Source organism: Schistocerca nitens, chromosome 1 (genome assembly GCF_023898315.1).
Source record: "Schistocerca nitens isolate TAMUIC-IGC-003100 chromosome 1, iqSchNite1.1, whole genome shotgun sequence".
Classification (NCBI taxonomy): domain Eukaryota; kingdom Metazoa; phylum Arthropoda; class Insecta; order Orthoptera; family Acrididae; genus Schistocerca; species Schistocerca nitens.
The window spans coordinates 842996292-843015776 of record NC_064614.1 but is presented as its reverse complement, the minus strand read 5'-3'; the positions used below and the strand labels follow the sequence as shown (position 1 = coordinate 843015776).

Genomic DNA, 19485 nt, shown 5'->3' with positions numbered 1-19485 from the left:
ACCAGAATAGCGGTCGAAACCAGTCACAAATAAATTACTTAGCCTGTCATTTGTGGTATCACTATCTTAATCATCATCGTTATTATCCTAACATGACAGCTGTGAAACTTACATCTGTGCTGTCACAAATATTTGGCTACTTCTTCTGAACATGTTGCAATTTTCGAGGTTGTGGTTACAGTGGGGCATGAGAACACACACAGCGGATTTTGCTTCTATACTGCAGTGAGAATGTTACAATGTCTGTTGTTTTCAAACATTTCATCTGCCTGCCTCTCTCTCATTGGCTGTGTAAAACGATCAGCTGACATATGCTCATCGTTCCCATCATACCCCACCATGGGCATCGACAACATTGCTGCATGAAATACGGAAGTACACCACTGGCCCCAATCTAGACTTTTAGTATCTGCTGCAGAACTGTATGGTATTGTTGAGTATTTGTCCAGTTTTAAAGTCATTTCAATTCCAAGTACAAATATATTAAGCAAAACTGCAGTTTAAACATGTCAGCTGTTCATATAAAGCCAAAGAACACAGTATAGATCCCCACAGTTAGCAACATGATGAAATTTACTGTCCGCTCGCCACTCACTACCCAGCAGTCATCGTATATATCAGCCAAAATGGTGTCACTATCACCCCCTCCAACCATTATGTAGAGTTGAGCTTGAACAACAGTGAAACAAGGACTGCAATACCTTCTAACATACAGGTCATAGATAACTATAGCAATTAATATATTAATAAAAGATCGCAATCACGATTCAATGCAGTTCTGGAACTTCCGCTCATCCCATGATCTAGTGATATCTGTTGGTACTAACTCCACAAAGGGTCTTTCCGCTGTAATTTATCCTTGCGATAACAATTGCAATCAGTTTAATGTGATTTATTTTGTTTGTTGGACATTTAATTCTGGACTATTTTCTTTCTTGTTTTATCTTAATGTCACCATCTTGCTTTAAAGCTGATTAAAAGTTGGTGACTTTTTCCCCAGTATTCTAATATGTGAACAGCGACTGAAATTCTCATTTCCAATCTACTTGGCAAATCATTAGAGTTTCTCATAATCAAATAGAATTTTGACTTTGGTGTAAAATCAAGTAATGGTTTCTGAAGGACAAGATTATCACCTTTGAATATTATCTTTACTTAAAAAGCAACAGAATGTATACAGTATTCACATATGTATGATAACTTTTTTTGTAAGTTGATGGAATTTAATGCTATTTCTTCCTGCGTTTCACAAAAATCATCAATTTTTAAGTGAAGCATTAGTTTGTGTTAGTGGCTAGTTCATAGTTTCTCACGTATCCCTTGCAAATTGTGCCGCAAGTCAAATATCATGTGATTTTTCAAGCAACAGTGATACTGTATCGAGTGCTTCAATGTATCAGGAAATCTCAAGCCTATTCAAATGAAAGCACTGTTTGCTAAGCCCTGGCCATCAGGATTCTTCAAAATAAATTTCTAAAAAATTTAAATACCCAAAGCTTCATCTGTAAATGAAAGATGATCCCTATATTAATCTATTAAACAATATAAAAACATTGACCTAGTCTGGGAATATAATATGACCCCATAACCTTTGAAATGACAAATTTGGTGAAATACCTCATCTTATAATCCAGTAAATACGGTATATCCAATGTTAAGAAATTTCTCTTCTTCAGAAACACTTTTCTAGCCATTGCCAAACTACATTTTATACCCTCTCTATTTCGACCATCATCAGTTTTTTTGCTGCACAAATAACAAAACTCATCTAATACTTTTAGTGTCTCGTTTACTAATCTCTTTCGCTCACCATCACCCAATTTAATTTCACTACATTCCATTATCTTTGCTTTGGTTTTGTTGATATTCATCTTACATCCCCTTTCAAGGCACTGCCCATTACCTTCAACGGTTCTTCCAAGTCCTTTTCTGTCTCTGACAGAATTACAATATCATCAGCAAATCTCAACCTTTTCATTTCTTATCCATGAACTTTAATTCCTAGTCCAAATTTTTCTTTGGTTTCCTTTACTACTTGCTCATTGTACAGATTTAATAACTTCGGGGATAGGCTACAGCCCTTCTCAACCAGTGCTTCCCTTTCGTGACACTCAACTGTTATAACTGCCGTCTGGTTTCTATACAAGTTGTAAATAGTCTTTCAATCTCAGTTTTTTACCCCTGCTGCCTTCAGGACTTCAAAGAGACTATTCCAGTCAACATTGCCAACAGATCTCTCTAAATCTACAAATTCTATAAACATAGGCTTGCCTTTCCTTAACCTACCTTTCAAGAGAAGTTGCAGGGCCAGTATTGCCTCACGTTCCTACATATCTCCGAAATACAAACTGATGTTCCCCAACGTTGGCTTCTACCAGTTTTTCCATTCTTCTGTAAAGAACTCATGTTAGTATTTTGCAACGATGAGTTATTAAACTGGTAGTTTGGTAACAGTCACACTTGTCGGCATCTGCTTTCTTTGGAATTGGCATTATTACATTCCTCTTGAAGCATTAGGGTATTTTGCCTCTCTCATATGTCTTGCATATTAGGTGGAACAGTTTTGTTATGGCTCACTCTCATATGAATCTCAGTAGTTCAAAAGAAATGTCGCCTACACCAACTTGCTTCAACCAAGGCCTTTCAGTGCTCTATCAAATGATTCACACATCTCCCTTGTATAGCTCCTCTACACACTCCTTCCACCTTTCAGCTTCCCTTCTTTGCATAAGACTGGTTTTACATGTGAACTCTTCATACAGCTGCTTCTCTCTTCTTCAAAGGGCTCTTTAATGTTCCTGTAGGCAGTATCTAACTTTCCCTTAATGATGTACGTTTGTGAATTCTTACATTTGTCCTATAGCCATTCATGCTTCACCATTTTGTACTTCCCATCAGTCTCATTTTTTAGATATTTGTATTCCCTTTTGTCTGCTTCATTTTCTGCATTTTTACATTTTCTCCTTTCACCAGGGAATTTTCTTTTAACTTATTTGATCCACTGCTGCCTTCACTATCTAATCTCTCAAAGCTACTGTATTCCTTTTCCCTGTTCTAGTCAATCACTGCCTAACGCTCTGTCTGAATCTCTCAACGTTCTCTGATTCTTTTAACTTATCCTGATCCCATCTCCTTAATTTGCTACACTTTTGCAAATTTTTTCAGTTGTAATCTACAGTTCATAACGCCTCTGGAAATTTGTTATAATTTAAAATTTGGTTCCAAAATCTCTGTGTTCTCATTATATAATCAATCTGAAACCTTCCAGTTTCTCCAGATTTCCTCCATGTATACAACCTTCTTTCTCAATTCTTAAACCAAGTGTTCATTCTTTTCCCCTATTCCATATTCTCCTACTACTTTTCCTTCTCTTTGTTTTCCTACTGTTGAATTCCCGTCCCCCATCATTGTTAAATTTTCGTCATCCGTAACTATCTGAATATGTCATTAAAAATGTCGTGCAACAAAATAGTGAGGTTTGGATTAAAATTTTATGAACTGTGAGGCAAGTACCAGTTTTGTTTCAGTTTCAAAATATGTACCAGCCAGGACAAAATTAATCTGGTTACAGGTGCATCATAGAATGTTGTCATGGACTTGTCAAAATCTGTGCTGAATAAGGGACACACTTTGTTTCTTGAGAACTAGTACTCCTCCCTTACCCTCTTTTTAAATAACACCAGTGGAACAGAAATGTTGTTGGGGCAGTACGCAAAATATGCTAAAAGACATTCAAAAACAAATTTTAAAGAAAGGAGAATGTTGTTGGTATCCTTTGAGAACTTTTCTCATGATTGGGAAACAAGCCAAGATCTGATCTTCACAACCAATTCCACCCATTTCCTTATTATATTCAAGGATTCATTTGATCTTTGTTGTTTTTCTACAGTATGTGTCTATGTTTCCCACCAACTCTGCACTTTAGCACTTTGTTGATATCATATGCACATCACACATGTCTTATGGAAAGACAAAACAGCAGAGTTGGTTGAACACATAGATGTACATTGTAGAAAAACAATGAAGCTCAAACACATCCATGAATAGAATAAGGGAATGGGTGGAACTGATTGTGAAAATCAGATGTTGACTCGTTTCCAAAATCATGAGAAAAGTCCTCGAAGGATACCGAAAACTTTCTTTTTAGATGTGGCATACGGCTCTGTTCAATACATACATTACCCATGAAAAAATACATGGTCAAAGAGAGGAAACATATATTGATTACCGAAGAAATACAGCACAGGTAATTTTAAAAAGATGTCAAGTTACTGGATGACAAAATGCTTCACTAGGTGAAACAACTCACTCTATTTCCAGTGCAGGTTTGGGCGCATTTCCCAAGACATATCAGTCTGAGGGATGAGACGCAGGGGGAGGGAGGGGGCAGAAGCAAGTTTTATATACATCCATTTTACACTCCGTGCATTCCCACATTGTTTCACTTTATACTGTGTGTGTGTGTGTGTGTGTGTGTGTGTGTGTGTGTGTGTGTGTGTGTGTGTGTGTGTCTATAAGCAAAGCTATATGGGAATGCACAGGGTGAAAAATGGCTTTATTTCTACCAAAATGATTTAGAAACTACCATGCGATGCAGGATTACTAATTATTAGATTTGTAGGTATTTTCCTATTACAAATTCATTCAAGGGCTGGATTTGTTCTTGTAATAATATTTTTTGTTAACAATATCTACTTTTAGGCATAGTATTATTACATTTGTTCCGAAGAAGTCATACCTGAAGGCACCCAAGTCCATTGTAATTTCTATTAAAGTATAGTTTGTGTATAAAAAATTTTATTTATTTGTTTTGAAGTGTTGTTTGAAATAGTATACATATACTAAAATTAAATCAGTGTTGACATGCCCAAGAGCAGTATCATGTGAAACAAGTAACTGTATGCTTACATAACAGATAACAGCATACTGGCTTGTACTGACGTATTTCCCATGCACCACTTCCAATAGCTTGGGCATGGATTTTGCCAAACCAAATGGTAAAGCAAGGGGTTAAGGAAATATTTCGAATTTAGAGTTCATATATAATGTATGTGCTTGGAAACAGCCCTGCTAATAAATTGATTGCTTTAGAATTTGCATACCTTGTTTGAATGCCCTCATTCCCTTTTTTATAATGATTACACTGTCTTTTGTAAAATAATGTATTTCTTCAAAATTACTGTAATTATAAGATTCCAGAATATTCATATCTTAAAACAAAGTATTTTCAAAATTGCAATGTTGCTTTTTCATAGTCCTAATTTTTCTATATCTGAAAAGTGTATACTTTTACTAGAATACTCTGTTAATCAATGAATATTCTGAAGGTAAAATTTGATCATCTTGAAGTTTCTTTAGCAGACTTTCCTAGAACATGAGGATAAATGTTAATACTCAAATATACACCCTACAAGATAGAACTTAATACTTATGACACTTCAAAGCCATACACTCATGGGACATCAAAATATGCGTGGATGAGGAGCTGATGGCATCACTCAGGGGGAAAAAAAAACACGTTTTGGAAAGATATTTGATGTGAAGCAACATGTAGGTTGCATATTTTCGTATTACAAAAATATAAATTTGAATTCCACCAAACACCGCATGATACTTTCTAAAGCATTGAAATCGAGATTGTGATGCGCTCTTGTAAGCCAGTCATAGTTCATGTCACGTGATCCCGCTAGCTGATGACAGCTGATATTCAGGCCATAGGACATGTGATGTATTCAACCAATCACTGCTAAGAGGTGTGAACACACAAACAGGAAAAGTTAATGGTTTAAATTAATATACATAGTGTTGATACAAGAAAAGAAAAGCTTTCACATATAATATCGGTTTCTAAGGTTAATAAGCTGCAAGAGAAGCTAAGCTTTCACATATAATGTTGATCTTTTTTGCATGTGTTACACTTTAAGATATATCACACAAATGTGCTAGTAAAATTTTTAATAACGACATACATGTCTGATGTTTTGGGCCTGAAATTATTCTAAATGGCTCATTATCAAAGAGTTGATTTTTAAATGAGAGTCAAAATAACTTTGTGATTTAAGAAATTCATTATACATTCTTGCACATACTTCAACTTCCGTAAAAGGAAATTTACTTTGAAAGTAACACTTTTCAAACCACCTTTCGCAATATTTTCCTGCAACCTGTTAGAGATAGGTTTGTTTCAGCAATTGGCACAGAGCACCAGATAACAGGCGCAACCGTGCTTGCGCAGCTACAATTGCGTAGGAAGCCTGTATGTTCGTAATTGTAAAACATTAAAAGATCTTACATTATGTCACAAAAGAAACAAGACATGAGAGCATACTCTAAGAGCATCAGAATTTCGTGAACCATACTAAAATGTGCACATTTAAAGTGCACATTCGTATGTCCAGGTTCCCAGTGAAGTAGGTCTTGACCTGATATTAAGCTTTCCAGTGTGGTTTTCAGGATGTAAATTTTCTTGGAGTACCAGTACCGTATTATCTCATGTTTGGTTCTTTATTATGGCATAATTCCACGCATGCTAGAAGATGAAAACGTGCACTTGAAATGCAGCGAACAGTGTGTGGAATTAAACACTTCCTTCATTTCAAATACACTGACTGCCTCAGCGGAAAAGATTAATAAAAGTCAAATTTCTTTTGCAAACCAACAAAAATAACTTCATTGTTCGGCAAGGTGATTAATGCTTGACTGTCAGAAATGTAGAAAAAAAATTAATGTCTGAAACTAGTAACATCTTTTGCCTTCCATAATTATGTGAATGTATTTTAATTCACTTGATAGCTCCCGGCCACAGAAATCTGTTTTGTTTTCATTTGGCATGAGAGCATAAACGAAGGGGAAACAGCAAAATCACTAAATGTAAACACGGGTCACATGGAGACTACACACTTCCCCGCTACAACTCAGACTGCTCTGCACATCAACCCTGGATCTACAATACTTCCGAACTGGGGCAATACTAGACATGTTACTTGGTCGTCAATGTGTCAAAGTGCCGTGCCACACCTCTTCACACAGCATTCTTCTATTGCACATCACTGTATTTCGTGTATATTTTGTAATGGATGCCATCAAACTATATTCAGAACAGTGGAAATTAAAATGTCCTGGGCTGCCTCTCCTGCTCCCAGTCGGCCGGTTTGACATCCTGCTCCTCTTTTTTAAAAAAATAAAAATTCACAATTAATACTGGATGGGATTATTTGTAATCAGGCGAACAAGAACTCATCAGAAAATCTGCATTCTTTATTGCCTATTAGCGAATAACTCACTGCTTTGTGTGAAGTAAAATTAAATATAGAATACATAAAACCAGTAAAGACAAGAGACAAGCAAGACAGTACACATTTCTTCAATCCTTAGCGCCTAGAATTTTTTCTCTCTATCTTGCTACAGCTTTATATGGCGTGCTTTCCTTTCTGCGAAAGAATCTATTACAAAGTTCGTCAAATGTTTTGCTACATGAAAAATTGAAATGTCATTGTCTATTACTGAAAAAGCTGTTATGTACACTATGCACGCATTCAAAAGTCAACTTATGATTCATTCAGAATTCAACTTAGAATGTGTTCAAAAACCAACAGGGACGAGTTTGAAAATCATACGAATGATCGATAGATCAACATGACTGGATGCTAGGAGCTTTGTGAAAGAAGGCATTTTCCCTCAAGAATATGAGGGAAATTCTGCAAATGAAATTCTGCCACGTATAGTGAGCCCCATAAAGTTGTGCTTCAATCTTCATAGAATAATGTTCATATAGTTATCATCATCATCATCATCATGAATGGCCACTTCTTTATTAAGTTAAGACTCCTTGACAGCTGTACATTACTGACTTACTTAGTGATACCTATCAATCTCATAATCTGAAATCTAATCTTTATCACTGATTTCAGCAGTGCTGTCTTCAATTATTTAAAAATTGCTTAAAGTGCCTAGCAGCCACCAAATGGACGCTGAAAGAAGAAAAAGATGTACAAGGCAACAGCGAGGAGCCCAGTAAGTTTACAACATTTTGAATATAAATAGTGGATAAAGTGTTCCTCCACTGCCTTAATTTGCTGCCTCTCTTCCAATATGCTAATGTGAAAAACCTGAAGACAAAAATGCCGTTGTGTACATTCAATGAAATATACGCAGCAGTTCATCTTACTTTCAACAAAGAGGATGGATGCTATTCTTGAAATGCTGAGTTTCAATTATAATTCGACAGGGCAAAACTTCAGAGAAGCATTTAAACATATGGAGGCAGCAGCACGTCTTTCAAAACTTGAATATGAAAAGCTAATATACTGAATGAACTTAATGAGGAATGGCATTAAAAAACAAGTGTGATGATGGAATATCTCAAGTATTTGCATATAATAAAGCTGAGAGACTGGAGTCAAAAAAATATACTGATAAAGGATCATCACTTTGCTGTCTCCAATTATATTTTTATTGCTCATATGTTGTATTTCAAAGAATGATTATCATACACATAACATGTGATACAGTAGGTATGTTAGTACTTGTTTCTACATATTGTATTACATGCCATGAAAACATTGCAAGAAGAAAGTTGCAGAGCATTTTTAATAATGAAATGTTACACACCAATACGAGGCTTTTTCACACCTAAAAATAGTTTAGGTAAAGGCATTAACTATTTTAACCAAGCTAATAGAAATTTTTGAGACTAGCACATCAGATGACAACTATCACCACACTCGTTGATGTTACATTAATACTCACACTTGCTGTGGACAGGAAATTTTTGGTGTCTTCACAGGACTTGTACCCCTTTCTACATTATTTTTCACATCTTCCTCTTCTTCTAATTCCTCCACCTTCAGACTTCCTAGACAGCATGAAAAATATAATTATAAACAACTGTACACCAGAACGTTATGCAAACTCAATGCAGATGCTAAATGACAACATGATCCAAAACACATGAAGTACAAGTAACAAGAGAGTCAATCTTAAGAGAGAATTTTCTGGGTAGATTTTCACTGTAAGTTGATGCTTCAGTTTGCGAAAATGATGAATGTGTGTGTCACAGCAGTACTTGGAACATGGATCCCTAGTTTTCACAGGTAATTTGTTACCAATTACACTGTTCATTCATGCCTAATATATCACAGCAAAGTTTCAGCTTGTCACTAGCTTCCTTCCATTGTTGAAAAACGATATCTCTGGAAAAGCGATGAAATAATCAGAGCGAATTTTTAGGTATGCAACAGTAAAGCATCAGGACATTTTCAAGAGATCTTAAACATTTTTAACGATGACCTTTTCTAGGTTATTTTTATGCCATGAGGTGATTTAACCAGGAACTGACCCAAGTGCCATTACATTTGGGTGGTGTTCACATTCATTTTGTAGCAATTGCAGCTACTGGAAGACAGGGATACACATTACTCAACCTGAAACTTAATAGGAAGGTGAAGAAGATATTAGCTGAACTGGTAGCATAACCAATGGTAGAATTCCTTTAATTACACCTGAGAGTCATTTTAAGTTAAAAACCTCATTCATATAAGGTACTCTACCAAAGGTGGAGATAACTTAAATGTCACACATAAGAGAAACGTATCTGAATAACCTTACCACTGCACATAAGAACGTTAGAGAACTAAAAAACAAATTTAAGTAACTTATTTGCTTATAAAAAAAAGTTAACAAACTCCTTATTTGTTCACAGAACCTAAAGTGGGGGGGGGGGGGGGGGGAAGAAAAAAAAATAAGAAAAAAATAAGAAAAAGAGGGAGGGGGAGAGAGAGAGAGAGAGAGAGAGAGAGAGAGAGAGAGAGAGAGAGAAATAGCATTATGTCTGCCTGAGCACAAGTTGAACAAAGAAAATTATATATCACAAGTGCATTTCTGTAGGTAATGTATAGCTACATGAAGAGTATCTATACATTCCCTTCTTCTTGGCTTCTAAGGGATTCTGAGATCCCCTGCTGGTCTCACATGTTGCCTCTAAATGCTTCTATCTTGTCACATTTATTGTCAATTATTTACACCCACCCTGTTGCATAACGTTTTAATTTCAGTTAGCCATGTATTCTTGGGTCTCCTCGTTGGTCTTTTACCAAATGACTTCTTGAATATTCTTGAAACCACTTGATTCTCTTTCTTCCTGGCTAGAAAGCCTGCTTATTAAATTCTTCTGTAATTTATTGTGCTAATAATTGTTGCTTGTTGTAATATCATGTGGACTTCTGCGTCATGTGCACTCATCCAGCTTTGTGATTATCATAGCATGGACCATAAATTTCCCTATACACTTTGTCATCAATAACTTGTAACTGATGTTGTCTTGTTTTTGTTAAACTCCACATTTTTGCTTCACAGAGTAGAACTGGTCTGATGACTGTGGCTTCATTTTAGTTTTCCTTATTGTAGTTTAGACCCTAGAAGCTTTTTTATGGACTAGAAGCTTTTTTTATGGACTAGTGGGTCCTGTTAGCATTTTGCAGTCTCATTTTCAGTTCAACTTGCCCCTACTTTTGTTCATCTAACACTTTACCCAGAAATTTGAACTGTTTAATTTGTTTGAATTTATGTTTGTCAATTATTAGAGGCAATTAATTGTCATGTTCATCTCTACATCTTTGAAGTATCATGTGCTTTGTTTCCTAATAATTTCCTTTTAGACCAAGTTTGGATGGTGCTTCTGTGACCTCCACAAACAACAGTCTAATCTCTATTTGACTTTTTCTGATAAGTACTACATAATTCCCCCCTCCCCATGAACCATGGAATAGAGATAGCTGTACCATAGCTACAACAACAATAGAGGGGTATGTATCTATCGAGAGGCCAGACAAACACGGGGTTCCTGAAGAGGGGCAGCAGGCTTTTCAGCAACTGCAGGGGCAAGGCTGAAACTCACTTTCCTTCAGTCTTTTTGTTGTGCCTTTCTGCAACTCAGCATCTCCACTACATGGTGAGTATCAACTATCCTATTCATAATGTTGTTACATTACATCGCGGATTTTTCATTGTTTGATTTTGCCTGACAGCTTTTCTTACATCCCGTAACACGGTGCTGTTTTCCTTTGTTACTATTTTCTAAAGTATTACTATACTCAGTGTCCATCCATCTTTCTCTTGTTTCCTGTGTTTCTCTTGCTGCCTTACAAACTGAACTGCATGCTCCACTGCATGAACCACCCTTACCAAGCGTCTCAGCTGCACACAACAGATGGCTACAAGACCACATTGATAGTTGGAGCGGCATCTCATGTACCACATTACTCCTGCTGATGTCATTAATCCCATACGTCCAAATTTATCTCTCTTCCTGCGTCACTCTTGAGTATTTTCACGTGTTATTTCCCTTACCTTTCCTGTGCCAGATGAACTTGTATCTCATCCTATCAATCCCTCCCCACCCCCCACTCCTTCTCCTCCCTATTCCAGTTCACACTTACGAACTCATCTAATCCAGTCACATCTGCAATCTCATTTCTTCATACTTATCCACCCACAGACCTACAATCCACATTACAATTATTTTATTTTATTTTATTTTTTCCTTTGATCCCACTGTGTCTTCATGCCAATTTCAGTTGGTTTTTGCCTTTCACTATCGGCCTATCCCCTCAGATTTCATCAAATTCCTCCTTACTTCATCCATTTCATTCTTTTTGTGATTTTTCTCACGTGTTTCGGTTTATTTTTGAGAATGTTTTGATGTAATTCTACATTATTTATGTATTTTCAACCATCACTATGGATCCTTGCTCCTTCCAAATCAAGGCAGTCTAGCAACAGCTGCCAGATACTGTGGTTATGTGTGTGTGAGTTGTGACTGCGTGCGTGAGTTTGATTTTGTGTGTGTTTTTCATCTATTTTTTATAAAGGCCTTCTTGGCTGAAAGATCATTTTCTGACAATCTTTTTGTTGTACATCTCTCCAACTTGTCATCTCCGCTATATGGCAAGTCGAAACTATCCTTTTCATAGTATTGTTATGTTTCAGCTTGGATTTTCCATTGTTTGGTTTGACACTGTAACGCAGGCAAAAAGGCCTTGCTGTGCTGATACTACGAATGGCTGGAAGCCGTGGGAAACTACAGCTGTAATTTTTCACAAGGGTTGGTTGGTTTGTCGGATTGAAGGGACCAGACTGCTACTGTCATTGGTCCATTTTCCAAAATTTCAAACAACCACACAGAATAAAAAAGAACGGAAAAGACAGCAGACGAAACAGGACAAGAAAGACTTAGACAGAGACCAGACAAAAGGAATTAAAATCACACAGAGTGTGACAGTGGTTGGCCAACCATAGAGACAAAAAAGGAAAAGCCAACCACCTAGAAACACACTAAAAATATAAACCAATCTAAAATCGTAGGCCAAAGGCCAGACTCAACACAAAAAAGGCAAACACTTAGATAAAGTGATAAGAGCCCCCTGTCCAAATAAAACGCAAAACTAAGCCTGTCATGGCAGTGTCATCTGTTAAAAGGGCAGGGAGGGTATCAGGCAGCGCAAACGACTGCCTGAGCACAGTTAAAACGGGACAGGCCACCAAAATGTGAACCACTGTCAAAGCCAACCCGCAGCGACATAGAGGCGGGTCCTCAGGGCGCAGTAAATGGCTGTCTGTCAAGCGGGTGTGGCCAGTGCGGAGCCGACAAAGGACTACTGAGTCCCTGCGAGTGGCTCGCATGGCTGATCGCCATACATCCGTCGTCTCCTTGATAGGACGGAGTTTGTTTGGTGTGGTCAGGTTGCATCATTCAGTGTCCCAAAGTTCGAAAACTTTGCGGCGTAAGATCGCTCACAAATCGGTCTCTGGGAGGCCTATGTCTAGAGATGGTTTACTGGTGGCCTGTTTGGCCAGGCGGTCAACATGTTCATTGCCCGGTATCCCAACATGGCCTGGGGTCCACACAAAGACCACAGAGCGGCCGCAACGGGCAAGCGTATGGAGGGACTCCTGGACAGCCATCACCAGACAAGAGCAAGGGAAACACTGGTCGATAGCTCGTAAACTGCTCAGGGAGTCGCTACAGATAACTAAGGACTCACCTGAGCAAGAGCGGATATTCTCTAGGGCACGAGAGATGGCGACCAGCTCAGCAGTGAAAACGCTGCAGCCAGCCGGCAATGAATACTGTTCGTAATGGTCCCCTAGAGTCAGAGCATAACCGACACGACCAGAAACCATAGAACCGTCAGTGTAAACAACGCCAGAGCCTAGATACGTGGCAAGGATGGAAAGAAAGCGGCGGTGGAAGGCCTACGGAGGGATTGAGTCCTTCGGGCCCTGTGCCAATTTGAGCTGAAGGCAAGGGCGGGGCACACACCACGGGGGTGTACGCAGAGGGGCCCGGAAAGGAGGTGGAAGAGGGAAAACCTCAAGCCCCCGGAGAAGCGCTCTAAAGCAGACCGTGATCGTACAACTCGACCGGGGCCGACATTCTGGGAGATGGACGACTGACTGAGGGAACAGGAGACAATAATTAGGATTCCCGGGGAGGCTACAAACATGTGCAGCATAAGCAGCCAGTAAACGTTGGCACCGAAACTGCAGTGGAGGGATACCTGCCTCCACAAGTATGCTGTTCACAGGGCTGGTCTGGAAAGCACCAGTGGCAAGTCGTATCCTGCTGTGATGGATTGGGTCCAGCACCCGCAATGCAGAAGGGGATGCTGAACCATAAGCCAGGCTCCCATAATCCAGACGGGACTGGATTAATGCCTAGTAGAGCCCAAAGTGGGTAGATCGGTCGGCGCCATAGCTGGTGTGGCTCAAGCATCGCAGAGCATGAAGGTGCCGCCAACAAATCTGTTTAAGCTGCCAAATATGAGGCAGCCAAGTCAACCGGGTGTCAAAAGCCACACCCAAAAACCGATGTGTCTCCACCACAGCAAGAAGTTGCCGGCAAAATAAAGCCGCAGCTCAGGGTGAATTGTTCATCGCCAGCAGAAATGCATAACGCAGGTCCTGGCAGCCGAAAACTGGAAGCCATGCCCTACAGCCCAAGACTGTGCCTTGCGGATAGTGTCCTGCAGCTGATGTTCAGCAGCTGCAATGCCAATGGAGCTATAGTAGAGGCAGAAGTCGTCAGCATACAAGGAAGCTGAGACAGATGTTCCCACTGCCGCAGCAAGCCTGTTAATTGCAATTGAAAACAGGCAGACACTTAGGACAGATCCCTGTGGTACCCCTTTCTCCTGAACTCAGGAGGAACTATGGGAGGCCGCGACTTGCATGTGGAAGGTACGATTCGACAGAAAATTTTGTAGAAAATCGACAGCGGACCCCGAAGACCCTAATCATGAAGCGTAGAGAGAATGCGATGGCGCCATGTCGTATTGTACGCCTTCTGCATGTCGAAAAAGACAGCGACGAGGTGCTGACGGCGGGCAAAGGCCGTACGGATGGCTGACTCCAGGCTCACCAGATTGTCGGCGGTAGAGCGGCCTTTACGGAACCCACTCTCAGACGAAGCCAGAAGGCCCCGTTTACCCAACTCAACCGCCGGCTCACCATGCGTTCGAGCAACTTGCAAAGAATGTTGATGAGGCTAATGGGGCAGTAGCTGTCCACCTCCAATGGGTTCTTGCCAGGTTTTAAAACGGGGATAACAATGCTTTCCCGCCATTGCGACAGAAACTCACCCTCGACCCAGATACGGTTGTAAAGGTCGAGGAGGCGTCGCTGGCAGATCACTGAAAGGTGTTTCAGCATCTGACAGCTCCATTCAGTGACAGCACAGGGACGCTGTCAGGGGTCCAATAGCCATAGAGGCGTCTAATCCTCGCCAAGACCTGCGAAGGAGAGACATGGAGGCCAATGGTGAAGACATACCGTTCCCAGCACTCCTGCTTGTGTTGGTGAATGGTGCGGCGGGCCCGCACACGGAGCCATTTAAAGGCGACGAGGATTTCTAAAGATGGATGCCGCTTGTGACGCTGGAGCGCCCGCCTGCAATCTTTAATCGCCTCGGCGATTGCAGGCAACCACCAAAGGCACAGTCCTCCGCCGAGGGGACCCAGAAGAACGGGCAACGGCAGATTCTGCGGCAGTAATGATGCTTGTGGTGACCGAGTGAACCACCGCATCAATGGCTTCATTAGAAAGAGGCTCAATAGCAGCAATGGAGGAGAACAAGTCCCAGTCAGCCTTATTCATAGCCCATCTGCAAGGGCGCCCACAAGAGTGACGTTGCGGCAGTGACAGAAAGATCTGAAAGTGGTCACTACCACACAGGTCGTCATGCACACTCCATTGGACAGACGGTAAGAGGCTACGGCTGCACATTGAAAGGTCAATGGCGGAGTACGTGCCATGCACCACACTGAAATGTGTGAAGGCACCATCATTTAAAAGAGAGAGGTTGAGCTATGCCAATACATTCTCAATGGTGGCGCCTCAACCTGTTGCCACTGACTCACCCCACAGAGGGTTATGGGTGTTGAAGTCGCCCAGTAACAGGAAAGGTGGCGGCAATTGGGCTATCAACGCAGCCAGGACATGCTGCGGGACATCACCATCTGGTGGAAGAGAGAGACTGCAGATAGTAACAGCCCTTGGCGTCCACACCCGAACAGCAACAGCCTCTAAAGGTGTTTGTAGAGGGACAGACTCACTGTGAAGAGAGTGAGGGACATAGACGCAGATGCCACTAGATACCCTTTCATAAGCTGCCCGGTTCTTATAATAAACCCGATAGCTACGGAGGGCGGGGGTTCGCATCGCTGGAAACCAAGTTTCTTGAAGAGCAATGCAGAAGAAAGGGCGAATGCTGAGAAGTTGTCAGAGCTCAGCAAGATGGTGGAAGAAACCACCGCAGTTCCACTGGAGGATGACATTGTCCATGGCTGAGAAAAACGTGAAGGGATTGGGGAGGCAGATTACGCCACTGGGTCACTTGCTGCCAGTTCAGTACACGCGCGAGCGACATCCATTGCGTCCGAGGGTCCGGCGAGATCCAGGTCTTCAGCAGACACCAGAATCTCGACCTCATCCTCAGACGCTGAGCTGGTAGGAAGCGGTGGGACGGATGCCACCACAATGTCGGGATTCTTGGGAACCTTTTTCTTCTTCTGCTTCTCATGTTGGGCCTTTGGTGGTTCAGGCTGGGAGAGCCTCACTGTGTCAGTCTCAGGGACGGACGAAGACCGTGAGGCCCTACGACCAGCGACCAGTGGTTGTTTCAGCCACTTGCGGGTGTCCGCTTTGCCGCTGTTCGAAACTTGTGAAGGGAGGTCCCCAAGGGACCCCTTCTTGGTGAGAGGGGCCAAAGAAGCCTTATGCTTCTCCGGCTGGGAAGTGGGAACCGATGTCCCTGATGGTTGTGGGGGGTGTTGCTCCTGAAATAGATGGAGCAGGAGCAACAGGGAGTGAAGTGCCCCCCACAATCAAGGGGGCAGGTGGAATTTGACAGATCATAGAGCCAACCGCACGTGATGACACGGGAGATGATAGAACCGTTGTTGCAGCAGCGGCATAGGTTGATGTCATTGGCACTGGATGTAGCCTCTCATATTTCCGCTTAGCCTCGGTGTAGGTCAGGCGGTCCAGGGTCTTATATTCCATTATCTTCCGTTCTTTCTGGAATATCCTACAGTCCGGCGAGCAGGGGGAATGGTTTTCTCTGCAGTTGACACAGATGAGAGGCTGGGCACATGGAGTATTGGGATGCGAAGGACATCCACAATCTCGACACGTGATGCTGGAAGTACATCGGGATGACATATGCCCAAACTTCCAGCATTTAAAACACCGCATCGGAGGAGGGATATATGGCTTTACATCACAGCGGTAAACCATCACCTTCACATTTTCGGGTAAGACATCACCCTCGAAGGCCAAGATGAAAGCACCGGTGGCTACCTGATTATCCCTCAGACCCCGATGGACGCGCCGGATGAAGTGAACACCTCGTCGTTCTAGGTTGGTGCGTAGTTCATCGTCAGACTGCAGAAGAAGATCCCTGTGGAAGATAATACCCTGGACCATGTTTAGACTCTTATGGGGCGTGATGCTAACTGAAACATCCCCCAACCTGTCACAAGCGAGCAACCTCCGTGACTGGGCAGAGGATGCTGTTTTGGTGAGAACTGAACCAGAGCGCATTTTGAACAAGCCCTCCACCTCCCCGAACTGGTCCTCTATATGCTCTACAAAAAGCTGAGGTTTCGTCGATATAAATGATTCACCATCAACTCGCGTACAGACGAGGTACCGGGGTGAATAATCTCTTCTGCCTTCTTTAGCCATACGTTCCTCCCATGGAGTGGCCAAGGGAGGGAAATGATCTTGGATGGTATTTCTTGCTGTTGAGGTTAGACCTCGATCGCTTAGAGACTGCTGGTGGAGGCCCACCAGTGAGAGACGATGTAACACGCTTCATTGCGGGTCATCCGCTCTGATGCCACCCACTCTGACCATGGGCTCTCCCCACGGGTGCCATGCAGCCACAGCAAAGACCATCTGGCAGGATGGCCTTTGCCGGGAGTCCTGATGCTCCAGAGGGGTAGGCATCTACTCCTTGGCATACGTGGGGAGGTAGCAGCTCAGGCATCAGCAGTGCGATCCCTGTGTAGTCAGGCGGCCACCACCAAGAGGGTAAATGATGACCCCACCACAACGGACTGGATACCATGCTGGATGTCGGGTATCGAATATCCATGTATATCACGAGGGCAAAGATGGAAGTGCACAATGGAGGGAACGTATGCTACCCGGAACACACTTCAGCCGATGTGCCCAGAAGCTCGGTGGAGTCCAACTCCATGACAATAATGAATGGGCCATATCTTAGGGCAAGATGGATATATAATGCACCACGTAAGGTGTCCTTCCCCAGACGGTACGCACTAACAGAAAATTTTGAAATGTAGTGGTCAAACCCCTTAGGGGACCATCACATATAGGCCGAAACATTTGAGACTCCTTTTAGTCGCCTCTCACGACAGGCAGGAATACCGCGGGCCCATTCTTACCCCCGAACCCGCAGGGAGGTTTCACAAGGGTGTGCAGCCCTAATGTATTGTTAAACAATGATGATGGCATCCTCTTGGGTAACACATTCTGGCCGAATAGTTCCCCACTCATATCTCCAGGTTGGGACTACTGTGTTAGACCCCTTAATGATGTACATAGATTAGAAAATTTAAAAAGCCAAGTGGATAGGTTGAAGTCAGATATAGTGAGAATTAATTAACTTAGGGGGCAGGAGGAATAGGATTTCTGATCAGGTGAATATAGTCTTACAGATAATAATGAATAAGAAAATAAGAATGGGGTAAGCTACTATAAACAGCACAGTGAATGCATTATCATAGCCATGATTGACACTAAGCCCATAACCATCACGGTAGTCCATGTTCATATGCCAACTAGCTCTGTGGATGAAGATAAGACTGAAGAAATGTATGAGATAAAAGAAATTATTCGGATAGGTATGGGAGAAGAAAATTTGATTTTAATGGGAGACTGGAATTTGATAGTAGGATAATATTACTTGCTATAATAGAAGTGTTTGTGTTCAGTGGAATCAGCGTATGGAGATAACTAAGTGTGTCATGGTACAGGCTCTTCTAACATTAAGGAAATAAAGCTTTGAACATAGTCGCCTGGAGTAATGTGTGTGAAAAGAATAAGCAAGATTTGTATCTATATCGCCCTTCAGGCTAGAATCTACCACAGGGATATTTTTTTGAGAATGTACTTCACTAGCTAAAGAGGCAAGAAATGAAGGTAAAATAATGGAACTGATAGACATGATTGTATAATGAAAAAGATAACTGTATACAAACAAGTGTGGTGTAACTATATTGATGATCTATTTTTGAACTAGGCAACATTCAGTACTATGTATATTGTGCAATTCATGACACTGCAGCTGGGAATGAGAGCTTAACAGAAAGAGCGATATTTTAGTGAGTACAAGTCATATAATGCTGCATTAGCGGATCTACAGGTTATCTGAAAACTTCTATTTGTGTTCTGAGGAATTATGAACTTAAAAGTGGAAATAGTGGAATGAAGAAAAGTAATTTTGCTGATTAAGAGATAACTTTGGTGCTAGAGTGATGTGAATATTCTGACAAGTCAACTATTTGGTAACATTTTGTGAGGATTTAATTTTCTGGTTGAATGACAGTAGCACTCAAAGTTGAGTGGAGAAGCAGGGCAATGATTTGGTACAACTTCCATCCCCTTAATTTTGATTTGAGTAATAATTAAGTTATATGATGGTGACCATTCTTTGAGTTTTTGTTAGAAGTAATGTACATATTTTGGACATTAAGTTGATATGTGTCCATAAATTGTGCGAATTTCAAACCAGGGCTTGAAATTTTAGTGATTTTGCAAATAGAAAAGAAACCAAATCTTTCAATTTTAACAGTTTGAGACAACAATAACCTAGAGTAATGTTTTGTAGGGTAATGTGCACTTGGTTTTAAATTTTACTAGTTCCCACTTTTCATACTATAGTCAATTTTAGTTCTAATTATT

General features: G+C 41.2%; 1 protein-coding gene across 1 annotated transcript in view; it reads right to left on the bottom strand.

The window, feature by feature from the left end:
- LOC126263189 (ubiquitin carboxyl-terminal hydrolase 34) overlaps positions 1-19485 on the bottom strand; it is a 524696-nt gene that overhangs the window by 443197 nt on the left and 62014 nt on the right. Inside the window, exon 10 of the mRNA XM_049960250.1 lies at positions 8749-8854. Coding sequence (XP_049816207.1) covers positions 8749-8854 — 106 coding nt within the window. The remainder of the gene's footprint in view (positions 1-8748; positions 8855-19485) is intronic.